The 18,034-nt window shown below is 43.7% G+C and overlaps 1 protein-coding gene across 6 annotated transcripts in view; it reads left to right on the plus strand.

Moving 5' to 3' along the window:
• LOC128690818 (uncharacterized) overlaps window positions 1-18,034 on the plus strand; it is a 227,336-nt gene that overhangs the window by 74,921 nt on the left and 134,381 nt on the right. For all 6 annotated transcript variants that reach the window (XR_011392369.1, XM_070088165.1, XM_070088164.1 and 3 more), the window contains exon 3: window positions 2,478-2,661. Coding sequence is in view for 5 of the 6 variants with exons in the window: in XM_070088165.1 (XP_069944266.1) it covers window positions 2,478-2,661 (184 nt within the window). In the remaining variant the exon portion in view is untranslated. The remainder of the gene's footprint in view (window positions 1-2,477; window positions 2,662-18,034) is intronic.

An 18,034-nucleotide genomic window follows, 5' to 3' on the forward strand; every position in this document is an offset into this window, starting at 1 on the left:
ATATTTAACTCCATGTTTTTCTTAATTTCTTCACAACTTCTCTGTCTTTCACTGTTACATTTTCTATAATCTTTTGTTCATGTACTAAGTTTTGTTGATTTCCTTGCTCTACTCTTTTTTTTTTTCAAAAATTTCCAATTGTTTACATTCTATGGGAACTTGTGAGATACCCACTCTGGCAATTATTATTGACACATAACGCAAGACTCCAAGTCCTGGTCTCACTAGTACCTCTAGGCTACACTTCTTTAGAGGATTAACTGCCCTGCACGAAATTCTTATCTCCATGCACGAACTGGAACTGACTCACTTGTATTGTGGAGTCTATCCTAGCTAGAACCCAGGCTAATCTAGGTTTTTAATGACTTCTTTATCTCTCTTTCTCTCCCCAAGACGCCACTGTACAGAAGAAATGGTTCCTTTAAACAGCTAAATGAACTAGCATCTCCAGCCTACACCTTGAGGGCCCCTGAATTCCTTGGGTTTTTTTCCTAATATTTATGTACATAAAGGGATACTAGCTTCTGGCCTAATATTCCAGGGACAGTTACTCAGCAATCTTGGAGTGTGGGTCTCGGACCACCCCTAACTGCAAACTAACTATTCACATGTTTCACTCAGTAATTGGTGGCCACCTACATAGGAAAAATACTTGAATGAGTCTCACAAATGGGATTTGGCGCAGAGACTTGTCCGCGGTCGTCTGAAGGCCTCTGTCTTTGCTGGTGGTCAGACAATATTTTGTAAACCGTGTGGGATACTTGACCTGTTACCACCACAGCTGCTGATACCAGAAGGAAGCAGCGGCGTCCCGCAAGCTCCTGGCTCTCCATGCTTGTACACAGATGTTAGTTTCTGCTATATGTATTAATAATAATAATAATAATAATAATAATAATAATAATAATAATAATAATAATAATAATAATAATAATAATAATAACAATAATAACAATAATAATAATATAATCTTTATTTCTACGTGTACAAGGTATACAGTCCTAGCTGGCATCAAAGACATGCTACTGTATAGAAAGCCGCTTGTTATGCAGAACATTTCGGGCAAATTAGGTCAATTTTGTCCCATGATACGACCCACACCAGTCTACTAACACCCAGGTACCCATTTTACTGATGGGTAAACAGGGACAACAGATGTAAGGAAACACGCCCATATTTCTTTCCTTCCCGGGAATCGAACCCGGACCCTCAACATGTGAAGTGAGATCTTTGCCTACCAGGCCTCGAACCACCTAATATGACATGACCTTAATGTCTAAGGCTACATTATTAATTCTAATATTATTTATCAACAATTTAAACCTATCAAAATAATTCTTAAGGCATAAATCTATCACTGCACTCTATTTTTGTAATAGTTGCCTAGTGTAAGGATGCGTAAAATCTACTCACGACCACGACCCAGAAATATTTACATACGAATCTGACAGTGGAATTTTTTTTGGTACAATAAATTTCCACACATTCTGCCTTTTTTACACATTTCTTTCACAATCTTCATATATTTTTTTTTATTTCAATACCGAGTTAATGGTGCAGCCACCGGGGGGAGGCCTAAGGGAGCTAAAGCCCCCATCCCCGATGCAAATACCTTTTTTATTACGTTTGATATACCTTTGATGAGTTCCAAGAGTTTTGCTACTCCCAGAGCCTGACCTTAGGCCAGGATCGTCAGCAGACAACCAGGCTGTTGCTACTGGTTGCTGCTGACCCACATATCCATCACAGCCTGGTTGGTCCGACACTTGGTGAATATAGCTTGTCCAGTTTTCCCATGAAGACTTCTATTAATGGCTAATTTTCATTGTGTTATATGGACCAGCTACCATAAAAGCACGATACTTCAAAAAATTTCACATACATACATACTGAAAAGCATGTTTATAAACATGCTTTTTTCAGTACCTTGTTTATTTTTAAACTCCTCCCAGATTGAAACCCTGACCTAAGTTCCCCCTTCCTTTCTGATTGAAATCCTGACTGTGCCACTACAGAGATGATAGAAGACGGTAAAAGATGAAGAAATTAGTCCCTCAGTCTAGACTCTAGAAGCTGGTGTTCGATATCTTATAGTTTTAATGATTCAAGGCTAAGACACTGAACACCGGCTTCTAGGCTGAGGGACTGGTTATCTCTTCCTTTGTTTTCTGTGTATAACTCTGCAAGGCTGAGGGACTGCTTAACTTATCTTTTGTCTTCGTATATCGTATCTGTATTGAATTAAAACCACTGGTTTGCGAAATATCTTCAAATAAAGATGCCCATATTGTTCCACGCATGTCTAATTCCTCATCCTGTCAGTGTTGTATATTATTATTATTGCAACGCATTAGTCATTATTGTGATAACGTCACAGTTGTATCTGCGTTACTGCAAGGTTTTAACTCTGTCACCTTGTCACTGTATCTGTGTAAGGTTTTTTTTTTCTTCACTAACTAGTCTTGTCTCCTCTGCAGGCAGGCACCACACCACTTGCCCCTCCTACGCCTATTCTTACCGTTGCCTCGCCTAGGTCTAAGATCGCATCTTTGCCAGCCTCTGTCACATCTTGCAAGGTCATACCGCCCCGCCCACAGCTCATTCACCGTCAGAGGTCAGCCTCTACTGGCGACTACTACGCCCAGTACGTCACCCCCGACGGTAGGTCAAGGATCATCCTATTTGTTTGGTTTTCAAAATCCTACTCTTTTATCCCTGGTTCTAAGGTTTAATGTACTTACGGATGTATTCTTTAAGGATTAGTAACACTGCTCAATAAATTCCTTCCTTGAGTCAAAACTCAACAAGAATCTCCCTTTCGTCAGGTGACTGCCATTTTCTAAAAACAACCATAAGGACGGGTTCATATGACCAGATATTACCCATCAGCATTTCAGATCATTATCCATGTTAAGGATGCTTGGTTCTCACTGTGCAACACACCCAATGGAACATCCAATTGCCACACTAAAGCAATGTAAAAATCCCGAGAGGGAAAGTGGACCATGATCAACTGAGACTTTATCCATACTGCTAAGGAAATCTGCTACAGTGCATTGTGGTGTGATTTTATAATAATAATAATAATAATAATAATAATAATAATAATAATAATAATACATGTACAAGGTATACAGGCCTAGTTGACATCAATGATTTACTACTATACAGAAAGCCGCTTGTTATGTAGAGCATTTCGGGCAAATGATGTCAGTTTTGTCCCAGGATGCGACCCACACCAGTCGACTAACACCCAGGTACCTATTTTATACTGATGGGTAAACATGGACAGCAAGCGTCTTATGGAAACACGCCCTTAATGTTTTCCAGCAGCACTGGGGATTCGATCTCCGGACCTCAGTGTGTGAGCTGAGTGCGTTAGTGATCGAGCTAGCGCACTCAGACACAAACACAAAATACATAGTCCACAGGGAGTCATTGTGAACGAAGAATTGTAGAGGCCGTAAACCAAACCTACGAGTATGATGTGAACATCACCATTAAAAAAATTCAGATCAGTACTGTCTTAGAGTTGTCAGGTTCCACTATAGACCCAGATCGCATTGTAGAGAACTGTGCCATCTCGGGTGCCGGGTGATATTTGTTTATATATTCTTTAATTTTTTAGCAGTATAAACAAATTTCACTCTAGTAAATAACAAAAAGGCACAATACCGTGACTGGAACGATACACAAATAACCCGCACATAAAAGAGAGAAGCTTACGATGACGTTTCGGTCCGACTTGGACCATTGACAAAGTCACATTAGTGCAACATCTGGATATCTTTATTGTAGTAGACGTTTCGCCATCCAGTGGCTTTATCAATACAGATTCTAGGACATAATAGGAAGACAGTAGAACTATATACAAAAGATGAGGTAATCAGTCCCTCGGCCTTGGAGTTAGTGTTCACAGCTTCATGGTGGAGGAGAATCTGGAGCAAAGACAAGAAGACTGGCGGTTTATATAGGCGTCAGTGGATAGGGACGGGCAGCAGACGAGGGCAAAGTCACTGGTAGGCGGGATTCCCCAGTGGAAGTAGGTCTTTCCCAAAGAGATGGGTTAGTTGCAGCAGCCGTGAAGAAGGTCTTGTAGATGTCCTCTGAACCAAGATTCCATGATGTTGCAGTGTCTGACAAGTTGTGCAAGAAAGGTATAAAATACCGACAATATGAAAGTTAAGACACATGTGCAACATCTGGATATCTTTATTGTAGTAGACGTTTCGCCATCCAGTGGCTTTATCAATACAGATTCTAGGACATAATAGGAAGACAGTAGAACTATATACAAAAGATGAGGTAATCAGTCCCTCGGCCTTGGAGTTAGTGTTCACAGCTTCATGGTGGAGGAGAATCTGGAGCAAAGACAAGAAGACTGGCGGTTTATATAGGCGTCAGTGGATAGGGACGGGCAGCAGACGAGGGCAAAGTCACTGGTAGGCGGGATTCCCCAGTGGAAGTAGGTCTTTCCCAAAGAGATGGGTTAGTTGCAGCAGCCGTGAAGAAGGTCTTGTAGATGTCCTCTGAACCAAGATTCCATGATGTTGCAGTGTCTGACAAGCTGTGGAAGAAAGGTATAAAATACCGACAATATGAAAGTTAAGACACATGTGCAACATCTGGATATCTTTATTGTAGTAGACGTTTCGCCATCCAGTGGCTTTATCAATACAGATTCTAGGACATAATAGGAAGACAGTAGAACTATATACAAAAGATGAGGTAATCAGTCCCTCGGCCTTGGAGTTAGTGTTCACAGCTTCATGGTGGAGGAGAATCTGGAGCAAAGACAAGAAGACTGGCGGTTTATATAGGTGTCAGTGGATAGGGACGGGCAGCAGACGAGGGCAAAGTCACTGGTAGGCGGGATTCCCCAGTGGAAGTAGGTCTTTCCCAAAGAGATGGGTTAGTTGCAGCAGCCGTGAAGAAGGTCTTGTAGATGTCCTCTGAACCAAGATTCCATGATGTTGCAGTGTCTGACAAGTTGTGCAAGAAAGGTATAAAATACCGACAATATGAAAGTTAAGACACATGTGCAACATCTACAAGACCTTCTTCACGGCTGCTGCAACTAACCCATCTCTTTGGGAAAGACCTACTTCCACTGGGGAATCCCGCCTACCAGTGACTTTGCCCTCGTCTGCTGCCCGTCCCTATCCACTGACGCCTATATAAACCGCCAGTCTTCTTGTCTTTGCTCCAGATTCTCCTCCACCATGAAGCTGTGAACACTAACTCCAAGGCCGAGGGACTGATTACCTCATCTTTTGTATATAGTTCTGTCTTCCTATTATGTCCTAGAATCTGTATTGATAAAGCCACTGGATGGCGAAACGTCTACTACAATAAAGATATCCAGATGTTGCACATGTGTCTTAACTTTCATATTGTCGGTATTTTATACCTTTCTTGCACAACTTGTCAGACACTGCAACATCATGGAATCTTGGTTCAGAGGACATCTACAAGACCTTCTTCACGGCTGCTGCAACTAACCCATCTCTTTGGGAAAGACCTACTTCCACTGGGGAATCCCCCCTACCAGTGACTTTTCCCTCGTTTGCTGCCCGTCCCTATCCACTGACGCCTATATAAACCGCCAGTCTTCTTGTCTTTGCTCCAGATTCTCCTCCACCATGAAGCTGTGAACACTAACTCCAAGGCCGAGGGACTGATTACCTCATCTTTTGCATATAGTTCTACTGTCTTCCTATTATGTCCTAGAATCTGTATTGATAAAGCCACTGGATGGCGAAACGTCTACTACAATAAAGATATCCAGATGTTGCACATGTGTCTTAACTTTCACAAAGTCACACTAACAGAGGTGGAGCAGGACGGCTATATATAGGCAAGAAGAGGTGGAGGTAGTAGTAGTAGTAGTACAAGAATTGTATATAATACCGACATGCCCGGGTGTTGTGCATGTGTCATTTCATCCTGTCGGTATTATATACAATTCTTGTACTACTACTACTACTACTACTACCTCCACCTCTTCCTGCCTATATATAGCCGTCCTGCTCCACCTCTGTTAGTGTGACTTTGTCAATGGTCCAAGTCGGACCGAAACGTCGTCGTAAGCTTCTCTCTTTTATGTGCGGGTTGTGTATTCACTCTAGTAGTAAAAACATTTAGAAAATCGAAGTAAATTAAACATATATAATTATTCTGGTAGCCTTTTTAAACAAGACTGCAATATGTAATTGTGTTAGGAAATATAGTGAGCTTACTTACTGATCAGATCCGACTGGTTCCGAGCCCTTGACTGGTTCCGAACCCTTACCGGTTTCAAACGGATTCGTTGGACAATAAAGCAGACTGTAAACAGACGGGGTTTTAGGCGCCCTTATCAAACACAAACAATAAATATAAAACAGAAACATATACCGGTAAGCTGTCCTAATATACAAGTACAGTTGGAAATATAAATACAAATAGCCAGATCTTCACTTTAATGAGGTTATTAGTAGAATATTCAGGGAGTTACTAGTAGAATTACAATAAATCAACCATTCAAATCACATTATAAAATTCTGTGTAGTCTGCAGTAAATCAAACAAACGGGCTTCCACATGGATTACATGCCATTTTTGTGAAAATTGGTGTCATGCCCTTTGTGCAGATACTCAAGAATTATCTACACGCAGTATTAAATCAGGGAAGTGTTTTTAGGTATGCCCAAATGAAATCAATCTGTGGACTAAAATCACATTGATATTAAAAGAGGATAACATCAAAGCAGCCTTCATAGAAAACCTGGAAGCATTCTATAACAGATGGGAAAATAAAAAGTAGGCTGGATGGTATCGCCCTTGGTGCTGGCCATGTAGTCAGAAACTGTAAGGCTGGAGGTGCTGCCCTGGTAGACAGTAAATGTGGGGCTGGAAGTGCTGTCCTGGTAGACAATAAATGTACGCATGAAGGAATGTATATAAACGACCTCGAGGGAGACAGGAGCTGCAGTGGGGAAACAAGTGTAGTCAAGGACAAGATAAAACCAATATTACAAACTAGTAATACCACAGGAGATAGCAAACGAGGGGACTCCACTAACAATAGTGAGGATATATTAAACAACTGGTGAGAGTTCCATTGTTAGTACGAGTGAGGATAGGAATGAGACAGGTAAACATGCATCAACAGGGAATACAGTCACAAAAACCCAAGGCAAACAGAAACCAAGCCTGCGCACATACTATGCACTTGGCATCTGCAGGCATGGGAAATCTGGAAAAACAGATGGGACGTGCAACTTTGACCACCCTAGAAAATGCCGTGCCCATATGACAAACTCCCTTCCTGTAAGCTTTTTCCTGTAATGCAAACTCCCTGTAAACTTTTTCACCCTGAAATGTGTCCCTCTTCAGTATAGGAAAGAGTGTGCTATAACTTATATTGCCAGGCACACCATCTAAAGGGGACAAAAAGATACAAAACATTCAGGCTTTGGGAAAACCTGGGTAGCCACAGTCACTCAAGAGGGAGAGGTCTTTTAGTGCCAGGAAGGAAAAAGAAAACTGTCAGGAAATGGCAGAAATAGTACGCCAAATCCAGTCATTTCTGGAGTGGAACCACAGTCGATGGCCTCCACTCCATACCAAGAGATACAGATACTAGCGCCAGAAAAAAAGTCCCCCCCAGTACCACCAATACCACCAGTCCGATAACATTCTTCTTTGCAAATATACAGGGTCTAAAGCCAGCGACGAACAACAAAATACCTTTCATCCGTGGACTGCTTGCAGAGGCAAATGCAATGTTCGCGGCTTTAACAGAGACCCACATAAAGGATCACTTGGACAACGAAATATGGATCCCAGGTTACAACCTATACAGATGCGACAGAGTGAACAGGCAAAGAAAGGGGGGTTGTCCTGTATATCGCAGAGTCACTTATTTGCACAGAACTGCTTAATGCCTCAAATGATGTAGTGGAAGTTTTAGCAGTAAAGATCGAGAACCAAAACCTAGTCATTGTGGTAGTCTACAAGCCTCCGGATGCAACGTCCCAGCAATTCCAGGAATAGCTGTTAAAAATTGACCACTGTCTGGAAAATCTTCCAGCTCCTGCCCGCAACATCTTGCTCCTGGGGAATTTCAACTTGAGGCACCTAAAATGGAGGAATATAGCAAATAATGTTGTTACAGTGATAACACCACGAGGCAGCTCTGACGAGAACTCACACACACACGAGCTTTTAAATCTCTGCACAAAATACAACTTAAACCAGCAAATAATAGAGCCTACTAGACTGGAGAATACACTAGACCTCATCTTCACTAACAATGATGATCTGATACGAAATGTCATCATATCAAAAATAATATACTCAGATCACAACATAATCGAGGTTCAGACATGTATGCGCGGAGCCCCAGACCGACAAAATGAGATTAGTCACGAGGGAGCCTTCACCAAATTCAACTTCAATAACAAGAACATAAAGTGGGGCCAAGTAAACCAAGTCCTAAACGAAATAAGCTGGGAAGATAGACTAAGCAACACAGACCCCAACTTATGCCAAGAACAGATTAACTCGGTGGCACTCGATGTATGCTCAAGGCTTATTCCTTTAAGAAAAAGGAGGAGTTGATGTAAAATAGAAAGAGACAGGCACTCCCTTTACAGGCGATGGAAAAGAATAACAGAGCGGCTAAAAGAGGCCAATATATCTGAAATGCGTTGGGAGTCACTGGTCAGAGAAATAGCAGACATCGAACTTAAGCTAAAGGAATTTTATAGGAGTCAGGAATCGTGGGAAGAACTAAAAGCCATAAATGAAACCGAAAGAAACCCAAAGTATTTCTTTTCTTATGCCAAATCAAAGTCGAGAACAACATCCAGTATTGGGCCCCTACTTAAACAAGATGGGTCCTACACAGATGACAGCAAGGAAATGAGTGAGAAACTCAAGTCCCAATATGACTCAGTTTTTAGCAAGCCGCTAACCAGACAGAGTCGAAAATCAAAATGAATTTTTTATGAGAGAGCCACAGAATTTGGTAAGCACAAGCCTATCTGATGTTATCCTGACGCCAAATGACTTCGAACAGGCGATAAATGACATGCCCATGCACTCTGCCCCAGGGCCAGACTCATGGAACTCTGTGTTCATCAAGAACTGCAAGAAGCCTCTATCACGAGCTTTTACCATCCTATGGAGAGGGAGCATGGACACGGGGGTCGTCCCACAGTTACTAAAAACAACAGACATAGCCCCACTCAACAAAGGGGGCAGTAAAGCAATAGCAAAGAACTACAGACCGATAGCACTAACATCCCATATCATAAAAATCTTTGAAAGGGTCCTAAGAAGCAAGATCGCCACCCATCTAGATATCCATCAATTACACAACCCAGGGCAACATGGGTTTAGAGCAGGTCGCTCCTGTCTGTCCCAACTGCTGGATCACTACGACAAGGTCCTAGATGCACTAGAAGACAAAAAGAATGCAGATGTAATACATACAGACTTTGCAAAAACCTTTGACAAGTGTGACCATGGCGTAATAGCGCACAAAATGCGTGCTTAAGGAATAACAGGAAAAGTTGGTAGATGGATCTATAATTTCCTCACAAACAGAACACAAAGAGTAGTAGTCAACAGAGTAAACTCTGAGGCGGCTACGGTGAAAAGCTCTGTTCCACAAGGCACAGTACTTGCTCCCATCTTGTTTCTCATCGTCATAACTGACATAGACAAGGATGTCAGCCACAGCACCGTGTCTTCCTTTGCAGATGACACCCGAATCTGCATGACAGTGTCTTCCATTGCAGACACTGCAAGGCTTCAGGTGGACATCAACCAAATCTTTCAGTGGGCTGCAGAAAACAATATGAAGTTCAACGATGAGAAATTTCAGTTACTCCGATATGGTAAACATGAGGAAATTAAAACTTCATCAGAGTACAAAACAAATTCCGGCCACAAAATAGAGTGAAAAACCAACGTCAAAGACCTGGGAGTGATCATGTCGGAGGATCTCACCCTCAAGGGCCATAACACTGTATCAATCGCATCTGCTAGAAAAATGACAGGAAGGATAATGAGAACCTTCAAAACTAGGGATGCCAAGCCCATGATGACACTCTTCAGGTCGCTTGTTCTATCTAGGCTGGAATATTGCTGCACACTAACAGCACCTTTCAAGGCAGGTGAAATTGCTGACCTAGAAAATGTACAGAGAACCTTCACGGCGCACATAACGGAGATAAAACACCTCAATTACTGGGAGCGCTTGAAGTTCCTGAACCTGTACTCCCTGGAACGCAGGCGGGAGAGATACATGATTATATACACCTGGAAAATCCTAGAGGGACTAGTTCCGAACTTGCACACGAAAATCACTCACAACGAAAGCAAAAGACTCGGCAGACGATGCAACATCCCCCCAATAAAAAGCAGGGGTGTCACTAGCACGTTAAGAGACAATACAATAAGTGTCAGGGGCCCAAGACTGTTCAACTGCCTCCCAGCATACATAAGGGGGATTACCAATAGACCCCTGGCTGTCTTCAAGCAGGAACTGGACAAGCACCTAAAATCGGTACCTGAGCAGCCGGGCTGTGGCTCGTACGTTGGATTGCGTGCAGCCAGCAGTAACAGCCTGGTTGATCAGGCTCTGATCCACCAGGAGACCTGGTCACAGACCGGGCCGCGGGGGCGTTGACCCCCGGAACTCTCTCCAGGTAAACTCCAGGTACTCAAGGTCCACTCATTCCATTCCTCTTTATCCTATTGAGACTAACATAACCCACAAATATTTCCTAATATTTGTATTGCTCTTGGAGAGAAACTATACATCCACCTACACCATACCACTACACATCCACCTACACCATACCACTACACATCCACCTGCACCATACCATTACACATCCACCTACACCATGGTAAGACACATATGCAACAGTTAGGTATCTTTATTATGAAACGTTTCGCCTACACAGTAGGCTTCTTCAGTCAAGTACAGAAAAGTTGATAGAAGCAGAAGATACTTGAAGACGATGTAATCAGTCCATCACCCTTAAAGTTTTGAGGTGGTCAGTCCCTCAGTCTGGAGAAGAGCATTGTTCCATTGAGCATTGAACAATGCTCTTCTCCAGACTGAGGGACTGACCACCTCAAAACTTTAAGGGTGATGGACTGATTACATCGTCTTCAAGTATCTTCTGCTTCTATCAACTTTTCTGTACTTGACTGAAGAAGCCTACTGTGTAGGCGAAACGTTTCGTAATAAAGATACCTAACTGTTGCATATGTGTCTTACCTAACTACCTGTCGGTATTTTATACCATTTTAATGTTCACCTACACCATACCACTACACATCCACCTGCACCATACCACTACACATCCACCTACACCATACCACTACACATCCACCTGCACCATACCACTACACATCCACCTGCACCATACCACTACACATCCACCTACACCATACCACTACACATCCACCTGCACCATACCACTACACATCCACCTGCACCATACCACTACACATCCACCTACACCATACCACTACACATCCACCTGCACCATACCACTACACATCCACCTGCACCATACCACTACACATCCACCTACACCATACCACTACACATCCACCTGCACCATACCACTACACATCCACCTACACCATACCACTACACATCCACCTGCACCATACCACTACACATCCACCTACACCATACAACTACACATCCACCTGCACCATACCACTACACATCCACCTACACCATACCACTACACATCCACCTGCACCATACAACTACACATCCACCTGCACCATACCACTACACATCCACCTACACCATACCACTACACATCCACCTACACCATACCACTACACATCCACCTGCACCATACCACTACACATCCACCTGCACCATACCACTACACATCCACCTGCACCATACCACTACACATCCACCTGCACCATACCACTACACATCCACCTACACCATACCACTACACATCCACCTGCACCATACCACTACACATCCACCTGCACCATACCACTACACATCCACCTACACCATACCACTACACATCCACCTGCACCATACCACTACACATCCACCTACACCATACCACTACACATCCACCTGCACCATACCACTACACATCCACCTGCACCATACCACTACACATCCACCTGCACCATACCACTACACATCCACCTACACCATACCACTACACATCCACCTACACCATACCACTACACATCCACCTGCACCATACCACTACACATCCACCTGCACCATACCACTACACATCCACCTACACCATACCACGACACATCCACCTACACCATACCAGTACACATTCACCTACACCATACCACTACACATCCACCTGCACCATACCACTACACATCCACCTACACCATACCACTGCACATCCACCTACACCATACCACGACACATTCACCTGCACCATACCACTACACATCCACCTACACCATACCATTACACATTCACTGATGGTATTATTCTGTTAACACTGGCACCATATCACTACACATCCACCTACACCATACGACTACACATTATCTGGCATATCACAACACATCCACTTACAAGATACCACGGTACATTCACTGTCACCATACCACTACACATCCACCTACACGTGTACATACCACTACACATCCACCTACACGTGTACATACCACTACACATCCACCTACACGTGTACATACCACTACACATCCACCTACACGTGTACATACCACTACACATCTACCTACACGTGTACATACCACTACACATCCACCTACACGTGTACATACCACTACACATCCACCTACACGTGTACATACCACTACACATCCACCTACACGTGTACATACCACTACACATCCCCTACACGTGTACATACCCCTACACATCCACCTACACGTGTACATACCACTACACATCCACCTACACGTGTACATACCACTACACATCCACCTACACGTGTACATACCACTACACATCTACCTACACGTGTACATACCACTACACATCCACCTACACGTGTACATACCACTACACATCCACCTACACGTGTACATACCACTACATATCCACCTACACGTGTACATACCACTACACATCCCCTACACGTGTACATACCCCTACACAACCACCTACATGTGTACATACCACTACACATCCACCTACACGTGTACATACCACTACACATCCACCTACACGTGTACATACCACTACACATCCACCTGCACGTGTACATACCACTACACATCCACCTACACGTGTACATACCACTACACATCCACCTACACGTGTACATACCACTACACATCCACCTGCACGTGTACATACCACTACACATCCACCTACACGTGTACATACCACTACACATCCACCTACACGTGTACATACCACTACACATCCACCTACACGTGTACATACCACTACACAACCACCTACATGTGTACATACCACTACACATCCACCTACACGTGTACATACCACTACACAACCACCTACATGTGTACATACCACTACACATCCACCTACACGTGTACATACCACTACACATCAACCTACATGTGTACATACCACTACACATCCACCTACACGTGTACATACCACTACACATCCACCTACACGTGTACATACCACTACACATCCACCTACACGTGTACATACCACTACACATCCACCTACACGTGTACATACCACTACACATCCACCTACACGTGTACATACCACTACACATCCACCTACACGTGTACATACCACTACACATCCACCTACACGTGTACATACCACTACACATCCACCTACACGTGTACATACCACTACACATCCACCTACACGTGTACATACCACTACACATCCACCTACACGTGTACATACCACTACACATCCACCTACACGTGTACATGCCACTACACATCCACCTACACGTGTACATACCACTACACATCAACCTACACGTGTACATACCACTACACATCCACCTACACGTGTACATACCACTACACATCCACCTACACGTGTACATACCACTACACATTCACCTACACGTGTACATATCACTACACATCCACCTACACGTGTACATACCACTACACATCCACCTACACGTGTACATACCACTACACCCACCTACACGTGTACATATCACTACACATCCACCTACACGTGTACATACCACTACACATCCACCTACACGTGTACATACCACTACACATCCACCTACACGTGTACATACCACTACACATCCACCTACACGTGTACATATCACTACACATCCACCTACACGTGTACATACCACTACACATCCACCTACACGTGTACATACCACTACACCCACCTACACGTGTACATATCACTACACATCCACCTACACGTGTACATACCACTACACATCCACCTACACGTGTACATACCACTACACCCACCTACACGTGTACATATCACTACACATCCACCTACACGTGTACATACCACTACACATCCACCTACACGTGTTCATACCACTACACATCCACTTATACGTGTACATACCACTACACATCCACCTACACGTGTACATACCACTACACATCCCCTACACGTGTACATACCACTACACATCCACCTACACGTGTTCATACCACTGCACATCCACTTATACGTGTACATACCACTACACATCTACCTACATGTGTACATACCACTACACATCCACCTACACGTGTACATACCACTACACATCCACCTACACGTGTACATACCACTACACATCCACCTACACGTGTACATACCACTACACATCCACCTACACGTGTACATACCACTACACATCCATCTACACGTGTACATACCACTACACATCCACCTACACGTGTACATACCACTACACCCACCTACACGTGTACATATCACTACACATCCACCTACACGTGTACATACCACTACACATCCACCTACACGTGTTCATACCACTACACATCCACTTATACGTGTACATACCACTACACATCTACCTACACGTGTACATACCACTACACATCCACCTACACGTGTACATACCACTACACATCCACCTACACGTGTACATACCACTACACATCCACCTACACGTGTACATACCACTACACATCCACCTACACGTGTACATACCACTACACATCCACCTACACGTGTACATACCACTACACATCTACCTACACGTGTACATACCACTACACATCCACCTACACGTGTACATACCACTACACATCCACCTACACGTGTACATACCACTACACATCCACCTACACGTGTACATACCACTACACATCCACCTACACATGTACATACCACTACACATCCACCTACACATGTACATACCACTACACATCCACCTACACATGCACATACCACTACACACTGGCACCATATCACTGCACATTCATTGACATTTTATCACTACACATTCACTGGCACCATATCACTACACATTCACTGGCACCATATCACTACACATTCACTGGCACCATATCACTACACATTCACTGGCACCATATCACTACACATTCACTGGCACCATATCACTACACATTCACTGGCACCATATCACTACACATTCACTGGCACCATATCACTACACATTCACTGGCACCATATCACTACACATTCACTGGCACCATATCACTACACATTCACTGGCACCATATCAGTACACATTCACTGGCACCATATCACTACACATTCACTGGCACCATATCACTACACATTCACTGGCACCATATCAGTACACATTCACTGGTACCATATCACTACACATTCACTGGCACCATATCACTACACATTCACTGGCACCATATCACTACACATTCACTGGTACCATATCACTACACATTCACTGGCACCATATCACTACACATTCATTGGCACCATATCACTACACATTCACTGGTACCATATCACTACACATTCACTGGCACCATATCACTACACATTCACTGGCACCATATCACTACACATTCACTGGTACCATATCACTACACATTCACTGGCACCATATCACTACACATTCACTGGCACCATATCACTACACATTCACTGGCACCATATCACTACACATTCACTAGCACCATATCACTACACATTCACTGGCACCATATCACTACACATTCACTGGCACCATATCACTACACATTCACTGGCACCATATCACTACACATTCACTAGCACCATATCACTACACATTCACCATCACAGTTACTGCACCATTCCACTACACACCTACACTGAGTTACACCACTATATACGTACGCCACTACACCCCACTACACACACTCGACTATCACTAGCCTCGCCGTCACGGCTAAATAGGAACACCATATTAGCTCGTTAATTTACCTGTGACAGCTCACAAAAACACAAGTTGACGTCAGTCTCAACATTTCTCAGGGGGGTTGGAGCCTGTGTAGCTGTGAATAGAGGCGTGGGGGGAGGGTGGTATTCCAACCAGTTTACACGCTGACTTCCAATCCCATTCTGGGTTAGTGTTTCATGTACCATGATTACTATAAACAGTTTAATTGTGTGTGAGAAATCATGGGTATTGGAATCTCGGACCCACTGGTCAAGTATTGTATTCATATTCACGGGGAAACTCAACCCTTAAGGGTTATACAACACTTGGAAGGGGCGATGGCGATTTTTGACCAGAGGTTTGGTAAAATGGGGGAGGAAGAATGATTGGTAAGGATGTAATGTGGGAAAAGGGTGGGTGGGTGTTTGAGTAGAGGAGGTATTAAAGGTAAGTGGCCTAACCACTGGTGCATGTTAATAAAGGTGTATGTGTGTGTGTGTGTGTACTCACCTCACCTACCTCACCTAATTGTGGTTGCAGGGGCCGAGACTCAGCTCCTGGCCCCGCCTCTTCACCGACGTGTGTGTGTGTACTCACCTATTTGTACTCACTTATTTGTGGTTGCAGGGGTCGATTCATAGCTCCTGGCCCAGCCTCTTCACTGATTGCTACTAGGTCCTCTCTCTCCCTGCTCCATGAGCTTTATCATACCTCGCCTTAAAACTATGTATGGTTCCCGCCTCCACTACTTTACTTTCTAGGCTATTCCACGGCTTGACTACTCTATGACTGAAGAAATGTGTGTGTGTGTGTGTGTGTGTGTGTGTGTGTGTGTGTGTGTGTGTGTGTGTGTGTGTGTGTGTGTACTCACCTATTTGTGGTTGCAGGGGTCGAGTCACAGCTCCTGGTGTGTGTGTGTGTGTGTGTGTTTGTGTAGTGTTAATCAAGAAAATCATAGGATGGAGTATACTACACTGCCCAACAGCGGCGCACAAAAGAAAGGAGAAAAGCTTTAATTGGGTTAATAATAATTCACCGACATAAGGATGGTCGAGGAGAAAGCACGCTTATCAGTACACTACAGGTTGTCTTGTTAACTTGATTGCAAAGCCTATAAGTGTCATTCAGTATACAAAAGTATACTGAATGACACTTATAGGCTTTGCACTTCCCAATGACCTTAATATTTAATGTTCATCACTTAGATATTATTATATTGAAAGGGAAACACTAAACACTATGAGAAATGGGTGGCTTTCAGGTTTGATCCAAGAAAGGGGAGGATGGCTCCAATTCTGTGGTCAGGAGTCCTCCCTTAGCTTTAAGGCACCCTCCCTAGGATTCAAGGCACCCTCCCTTGACTTCAAGGTGCCTCTCCCTTACTTCAAGATACCTCTCCCTTGACTTCAAGGCAACCTTCCTTGACTTCAAAGCAACCTTCCTTGACTTCAAGGCAACCTTCCTTGACTTCAAAGCAACCTTCCTTGACTTCAAGGCAACCTTCCTTGGCTTCAAGGCAACCTTTCTTGACTTCAAAGCAACCTTCCTTGACTTCAAGGCAACCTTCCTTGACTTCAAAGCAACCTTCCCTGACTTCAAAGCAACCTTCCTTGACTTCAAGGCAACCTTCCTTGACTTCAAGGCAACCTTCCTTGGCTTCAAGGCAACCTTTCTTGACTTCAAAGCAACCTTCCTTGACTTCAAGGCAACCTTCCTTGA

This window comes from Cherax quadricarinatus, chromosome 24 (assembly GCF_038502225.1).
Source record: "Cherax quadricarinatus isolate ZL_2023a chromosome 24, ASM3850222v1, whole genome shotgun sequence".
NCBI classification, from domain to species: domain Eukaryota; kingdom Metazoa; phylum Arthropoda; class Malacostraca; order Decapoda; family Parastacidae; genus Cherax; species Cherax quadricarinatus.